The 8,154-nt window shown below is 31.7% G+C and overlaps 1 protein-coding gene across 9 annotated transcripts in view; it reads left to right on the top strand.

The window, feature by feature from the left end:
• The first annotated feature begins 1,206 nt into the window (after window positions 1-1,206).
• LOC105698585 (tudor domain-containing protein 1) overlaps window positions 1,207-8,154 on the top strand; it is a 28,862-nt gene continuing 21,914 nt past the window's right edge. For 2 of the 9 annotated variants that reach the window (XM_023434077.1, XM_012422963.2), the window contains exons 1-7: window positions 2,423-2,461; window positions 2,753-2,867; window positions 5,221-5,278; window positions 5,775-6,085; window positions 6,175-6,360; window positions 6,441-6,570; window positions 6,674-6,840. In XM_023434077.1, coding sequence (XP_023289845.1) covers window positions 2,800-2,867; window positions 5,221-5,278; window positions 5,775-6,085; window positions 6,175-6,360; window positions 6,441-6,570; window positions 6,674-6,840 — 920 coding nt within the window. In that variant the 5' untranslated portion in view covers window positions 2,423-2,461; window positions 2,753-2,799. Of the gene's footprint in view, window positions 1,224-2,391; window positions 2,519-2,549; window positions 2,686-2,752; window positions 2,868-5,220; window positions 5,279-5,774; window positions 6,086-6,174; window positions 6,361-6,440; window positions 6,571-6,673; window positions 6,841-8,154 lie in introns of those variants that run through there. The other 7 variants (XM_012422961.1, XM_012422955.1, XM_012422962.1 and 4 more) reach the window with 7 other exon arrangements.

The raw sequence follows: 8,154 nt of genomic DNA, 5'->3' as shown, positions 1-8,154 counted from the left end.
CGCGGTACGTCGTGACATACCTGGCGCCCTTAAGAAATTCAAGCGAGCCGTATCGTTCACGTTCGGGATTTTTTCTGACCGCTCGAATCGGATACACCGCGGGAGAAACTGAGCGTGGCACCAATTTGTAGGGTGTGGGTGCGAGATCCCAAATTCCCGTCGCAAATTTATGGCGCCCAACGTGGGGCTTCTGTAAAATTATTTATTGGTGTAAAATTTTTTCTTGTTTGTTTTATTCTGTTATTTGTGATAAAAGCCAAGTCTCACTTGTAACGAGAGTGAAAGTAGAGTTCAGCGGGAGTGACAAAAAAGAAAAAGAAGAAAAAAATTTTTTTTAAGTGAAGGATAGGTGAATTTTAACATATTTCGCTATCTCTCATAGTGATTTTATTGCCGTATTGAAGCTAAGTTTTGGTCTTTTCTACTAAAGGTTCAGTGTCTTGTTTAGTTTTTTTTGTTAAAACAAGGTCGGCCTATTTCCGGCAAAATTAATATGTATCGTCTACCTGCAAATTCGAAATATGAAACATGGGTTGCATCACTCCCAGTAAATTAACGAAATATTAATTAANTTAACATATTCCGCTATCTCTCATAGTGATTTTATTGCAGTGTTGAAGCTAAGTTTTAGTCTTTTCTACTAAAGGTCAAGTGTCTTGTTCAGTTTTTTTTTGTTCAAGCAAGGTCGATCTATTTCCAGCGAATTTAATTCGTATCGTCTACTTGCAAATTCGAAATATGAAAAATGGGTTGCATCACTCCCCGTAAATTAACGAAATATTAATTAAAGATTTGTTGGAATATTTTCTGAGGTTTGTCTTAAATTCTTGTTTCATCATAGTGCTTCGCTGAATGTTCTCCTTTGATTCTCGAATAAGTGGATTTTAATTGTAGGACGTAAGATTTTATATTTTGACTTAATAGAATTAAGCATTCTGGGTTGGAATTCGAAAATTTCGAGAATATCGTCGCTGTCGAGCGCCACATTATTATCACCTTGTCGTCTGTTTGGTTTTTGCCTTGGCAGCGGACACCGTGCGACCGCTGTCGGCGTTTCTTGTGTCTTGCCTGTTATGCCTATTTCCAGGTGTTCACTAGCTTGCGGTCGTTGGGAGTCCTCGCGTACGGTGAACTTGAAGATTTAAAGATACCGGTGATTATTGACTGTCACCGGGTGCCCTAGGTTATCAACTGGATTACTGGATTTATCGGGTGCAAATCCAGTAAGTCTGAATTTAAGTGTCGATCGAGACCACTGAAATATATAGTAAACTGGAACGCTCATCAGCGGGTTCGGCTCGAGCTGTCCTTGAATTCATCCCCACTACTAGGTATACAGTCCTATTACACATGTTTTTCTTCATAGAGAACTATTCTTAGATAATGAATTGCGGAGTACAATAATTAAAGGTATAAATGCGAAACATCCTGCATGATTTTACAGTACAGAAATATGACATTCTGTCATACTTCTGTCAAACTATTGTCCTACCGATAAGGTTTGCCCTATAACTTCCTTGCATTCCACTGAACTTTCCTTTTGGACTGTATAGATGATGCGCACGCATCGCCGAAACAAGGGCAGGTATATTTTCTCTGAGAGTAAAACAAAGATGGAGAGCCCCTCATCGCATTTCTTCGTCGCACCAATGCTTACTGAACTCTGTGTAACAAGGATGCAGAGACAGCCAAATCTATCTCCCTTTAGGACAAAGCTCGTCGTATATGCTAAAGCGTGGTGAGCGTTCCAGTTTACTAAATATTTCAGTGATCGAGACGCTCAGAATCGAATCTGCATATTTATTATTGCGATAGGGACATGCGATTTACTAGATCGGGACCCGATATTTCCCGGATTTAGGAGTGCGATGGAAAGGTAGTCATTTTTTGGATACAGTGGCGCTACTGTGCGCCATGGATTGAAATTATTTTCAATACTACGTATATTAATAAAGCAAGGGGCTTCTAGGAGTCATAAGAATTCATCATTGTAATGTTTCTTAACTATTTTTGCATGTGCGGGGTGAGTGCAGAGTTGCCACTGCTGCTTCGATCGGAGTAGATCTACTACTATTAATGTGATTTACTGCTCTACTCCAACTTCTATGTTCTCTACTCCGTTTCATTCCTGAAATATAATATTTATATAACTGTCTGTGAGACAATGGATTTAATTATTTTACAATTAAGAAATCTGTCTAGTTCTCACTGTATAGAAATACTCTTCTAGTTACGTTTGCATTCATCGTTTAAACCCATTTGATAACAGCAAATTTAAGAATGAATAAGAACATTTCAAATATGCCGCCATATCCGCCATATTCGATTTTAGTTTGGCCATTTTCACAATGGTGGTGACGGTAACGCTATTTTCTACTACGCTGACAGTGAATTTACTCTGATTTACTCCCATTGCTGTTGATTTCTCCTACCCTTTGCATCGCGACGGTGGCAACGGTGGGTGAGTGTACTGAGGGAACTTTACGATATTTCTTCTTTGAATTTACAAATTATCTATGTATGTACATTTACAAAGATTATAATTATACTGGTACCAGATTTTAAAAGTTCATATAAGCAGCCCTGTCCTACTTTAGATTTCTTTCATTGTTTCTATGTACTATGCGATAGTGTAGCACAGTGAAACGCCGGTTGCCTTTATCTACTTACCCGCCTTGAGCACGTGTTAGTACCATAAAGAGTGCTTTGTTGCGTTATTCGTACACTCAGTTTCCGATTTTTTTTTTTTCAGCAGTAATAGGAGCGGTTTCATAGAGTTGCAGTTAATCGGATTCAGAAATGGATGACAGAATGGCATATTTTAAACCTGCAGGATTAACCGACAATATAGCCACCAATTCTAACAGGTAATAATAACGCATTGTTTTCTCATTCGTACATCTAACCTGTCCATGAATTAATTCCCTTTTTGGACCGAATCGTAATTTATTAAATTTTACCGGTAAATGTGTGTCCTCTATGTTCAATAATGCCATGATTTAGAAAAACTTAGATATAATTTTCAATGATGAATTATATGTAAGGTTACATTAATAAAATTATATTTTTACTTTTGTATGAAAAGCGATAAACACAAAAAGGGATGTTATTTAATTTATTTTGATCCAGGTTATTATGTAATGAGTTTGAACAATTTGTCTTTCTTTCTATTATACTTCATAAAGATTGCTAATAATATCAAATTAAGAGAAGCTACAATGTTGAATTGTCTATTTAATCCTCAGTTCACGGGTCGATTGCTTAGTTAAATAATATTGAAATTGTGTGAATGAGATCAATTTGTACGAAAGATCAATCTTTTGGATCAAGGAACATTAGCTCAATAGAGAAAAAACAAATTACATGATTTTTTTAAGAAATTAAAATTAAAAGATTTGTAGTGTAATCAATTAATCTTTGGAGATATGGCAGGAGATATTACAGGAGATAAACAGATCTCAGATGGAGGCAAAAGATCTACTAACATGAGCTGAGAGTTAAATGTATATTTAATGAATTAGAAAATTAATGTTGCCAATAATATTAAAACAAATAATGAAATGGTATGGACAATTAAAGAAATTCTATCGTACATAACAGGATGTTAATATTTTGCAAAAAAACATTAAAGCAGCGCTATTGAAGTATACTCAAAAATTTAAATATGTGCAGCTACTAAGTTCATTATCTCATCTAACTGAAAAAAATATAAATAAAATAGTTAATCACTCATTTACTTTTATTAAATTAATCAAAATTTGAATAGCTGCAAAATGATATGCCTTTATTTCTGTCATTTTGAATAGGAATCTTGTTCCTTTTTATTTTTTTGTATTTTGGTTTTACAATTTTTCTTTTATTGTGTAAAAACTAAGCATGTAATTATTTAATTTTAATAAGATCTATATCACGTAATTTATTAAATCAAATTGATAATAGGATAACATCTATAATGAACATATTTATGTATTTATTCAGTTAATGAATTTTTTTATTATAAGTTTTACTTTGTATATTTTATGAATAAAATGTTGAACATTATTTTGTTTTGTCAATAAATTTTATCAATAGATGTCAAAGAATACATAGATTTGATTAAGTTAATTCTTAATGCCTTTTTTTTTATTCAATCATGAAAGTTAGCAACTAAAATACATTTGTACATTATTCCTGCTACTATAAGTATGTTTAAAAGAAGTTTATTATAACAGATGTTATATTTGTGTTGAACAATTGGAATGCTTCGCGCAAAGCCTTAATGATATACACAAACTCAATTGACTTACTTGTTCGAAAACAAAAACCATTCACGGTAGCTACATTTCAATTCATATAATGAAACTGAATAAATATTTTTGAAATGAGAGATTATAGAGTTATAGGCCAAAAATGATAAAAATCAAGTTTACAAAAATCTGTTTCTCGATAAATTAAATGGATTCATATGTATTGTATACTAATGAATAAGTTTCGCTCTGTACTAAAGGGATTCCGTATGTTATGTTAGAATTTTTGTTCAAAATAATTATTTATTTGGAATTTATCTACATTTAAATTTCAGAAGTGGTAGTAGGCTCTGGTAACTAGCAAGAAAAAGGAAATAGATTTTTTCCAGTCTTGTGCTCTTTACAATAAAAGGAAATTTTTGTAAGATATGACTAGGTGTTTGCTTTAATTTCTTGATTTGAAATTGTTATTCTCTTATTTTTGACATTGAATATTACCAAATTTAATGCTGATAATATATCGCTGCAAATTCTTTAGATCTTAATAGTTCTGTATAAACTTTTAAACAAATGTAAGATTATTGAAACAATACATGTGATAAGACATACCTATTTATTTTAGAGAAAACATTATATAAGGTTTAACCTACTATAGAATTCTTATCACATTTGTAAATACTGCTATATTTGATATCTCCCATTGATGATCTCATTTTATTTATACAACTTTAATACTTTTCTTGAACCTTTGTAGTATATACTTAAATAATTCTGTACTCTTTATCAATTTTCATTTATTTAATAACATTAAATAACCAATATTTCTTCATTGTTTTACTGTCGATATTATATCTTTACTTTCTTTACTTGTTTTTAATCCATGATGATCAATATATCTGTGACGAGTTACTAAAATGACATATGATAGTATGTTTCAGTTACGAATAATTAATATCTTTCACATTTACTCATCTTGCTTTCTTTTTTCTTACAGAAAAGTAGAAAAGGAGTACAAGCTATATGTAAAAAACATACCAGTAGAACTTGATGAGGTATGGACACAATATGTTAGCTTAATAATTTATACGTTACTTTATTTGTATTCATATTTTAAGCATGTATAATTAAATTTACACGTCTTTTATAATTAAGTAGAAAGTCTATATACTGAATACTTCAATATACTAATACTTGAAATGTGGAATAAGTTTTAAAAAAATATATTTATTTATTCGTGTGCATCATATACATATGTACATTGACCAATATGAATGGCTTCCTATCGTAGACTGGTAGCAGAATATCTGTAAGGAACGTATTCGTGTCCACCAAGGTACAATACCTGTTGTACATTTATTGTAAACAGCATTTACACTGAAATTGGTCATTTGGAATACCAATATTCTATATTTACGACGAATGAACTAATGTTTCTTTTTTTTTTTTGTATTTTCTCATACATATATGGTATTCATATAATAATATAATCTTATGTTCATTCATTCAATTCAATACTTACACTTATATTACATTTTTCCTGTATCTAAGGTTGGCTTGAGAGATGTATTTAAGCGATATGGAGCTGTCACTAGTATATTAAACCTTCCTAACTCAGATTGGGCCTATATAACATATGGCACCTATCGAGAGGCAGAGAATGCTATTAGAAATCTTAATGCATCGAGTCCTCTACATTTAAAAGTGAGTTTTGCATTAGAGAGAAGAGACAACCGACAATCCCAGCAAAAAGCAGAAATTCCAGAAGGAGAGTTTAGTGCAATCAAGAAAGATGGTAATATAGACGACAGCGAACGATTGAATGATTCAGAGCCTCGTTATAGATATCCAAATGGGCCAGGGTAAGTAATGTAAATGATGACTGTGATTATAAAAATTAATGTTTCCTGTTTAATACGACATAACAAAAGTTGAAATGTTCAAATTTTAGAGTGAACTATGGAACCCGTGGAAACACATTACAGTCACTGATTAATACCAATATACCTCCTCGTGTTCCAATTCACTCATACTGTACCGAAGATGACTTACTGTATGTGCCATTTGCTGACCCGCGCATGTACAATCCTTACGAGAATGCAGAACCTTTCTCAGATACAAATACATTATGGACAAGGTTAGGGATATGGTATTTCACACGTTAATAAATTTTAGATTTATTATTAGTGAGTGGTTTATATCTTCTGGTGTTTGCAGTGGTCACCGTGCATATACACGTGATGGGAAAAGACTAGTTTCTCTGGGACGTGGCTATACTTGTTACGACATCCCAAGTCGACCTGCAGTAAGAGACCAGATTTCCAAAGTCTATGAAAAACGTCTTGCGGTATGTTCACCGTTTATATTGTATTCCATGCATTTTTAACAATCGATTATCGATATCGTTATACAATATATTGATACTGGTATAATTGAACATATTGTTACAGGCTTTGTATGAATATGGAGAAAATAAGTTAAAAGATGACATTGGCAATTGTCAGTATTGTTCTAAAACTGGCAGGTGTAAGTGTCAGAGGTGTCTTGGATTCTACTGTGACAGAGAATGTCAAGCTGCAGATTGGCCTCGTCATAAATTCATATGTCAAGAAATGCCGTAAGGAATATTTCACTCTCTTCCAAAACTGCATAGAATATGAGCGTGTTCTATAAAAATGTAATTGATTCATTTTCTGATGAAACAGTGTCGCCCCAGTTTTTAAACAACACGTCATTTCAATTACTGTCAATTAAGTCATGTTTTGTCTTCTATTAAAATATGTCAAGTGGGATTGACATGTATTCAATATTTTCAGTGTTGGACAAATCGCGAAGCATACAAACTGATTTTTCTTTTTTAATTCATAATAATACAATTTGGCCAATTTATTTTTTCCTTGGATTCATGGTACAAAGCTGCAGTTGTTTAGCCCTTGTGCTGTAATGTTTCAAATACTTCAATATTTGAACTCAAGTATATTTATATGCAATTCTATTTATAGACGATTGTCCATTACCGTTATTTTTTATTTTAGGTTCATTAGGTTTTGGGGAAACTGTTATTTAGTAAGGTTAGCATTGTTCTGCAATCAGATGTACAAATCATATCATCAAAAAAATGATTCACTTTCTTTAAAAAAAAAAATTTAATCTAGTAGTGTTAGGTAAAGTAAGTTTAAGGGGGTAAATAACTTTCTCATTAATAAGTTACATAAGATATAATTAACTATTACTCATAATAAAGTGAAAGTGATTCTAATAAGGAGGTTCTAAGTAGTACAGTAAAGAAACAGATGCTTATAGTATTTGATTACTCGGAGCCACTTTGTCAATTTTTGCAGGAAAATCTTTATTTTAAGTATCAATCAAAAGTAACAAGTAATGCATTTAAATTTGAATTATTTATATGCACTCATCACTTTTCAAGTTTGTTATTAGGAATGTTAATGTATTTTAGATTATATTTTACACTTAAAATTAAGTGACATTAACGTATATCATTAATATTTGACGTGTACGTTCTAAGCTCAATTGATAGAGATGCATAAGCTTTAAAGACGCACACGTACGGTTTCAAAATGCATGGGTAATAAACGCGTTTGTTTTACGTATAAACAGTTGTTTTGATATTATGTAAGTCAGATTCATTCCATGGTCAATGGCTAAAATAAATAAATTAATACAACTCTGAATGTTACTGCTTCTCTTTTATGATAGAAACATAAAATATATTCTTTTTTATTTAATATTTACACTATATTTTCGGTATAATTATAATTATTTCAACCTTCATAGTATCAAATAATTTTCACTTATATTTTGTTTTTTTACAATGAATACATAATTATATTTGTTGGAAGAAATATTTTAGAAGAAATAATGGTTCCAAATATTTCAGTTGATTTCATAAAATATTTAAAAACTGCTCTTG

Source organism: Orussus abietinus, unplaced genomic scaffold (assembly GCF_000612105.2).
Source record: "Orussus abietinus isolate OABI.00-Male unplaced genomic scaffold, Oabi_2.0 scaffold294, whole genome shotgun sequence".
Lineage (NCBI taxonomy): Eukaryota > Metazoa > Arthropoda > Insecta > Hymenoptera > Orussidae > Orussus > Orussus abietinus.
The sequence above is the reverse complement of the archived record's forward strand: the minus strand, read 5'-3'. Positions and strand labels throughout refer to the sequence as shown.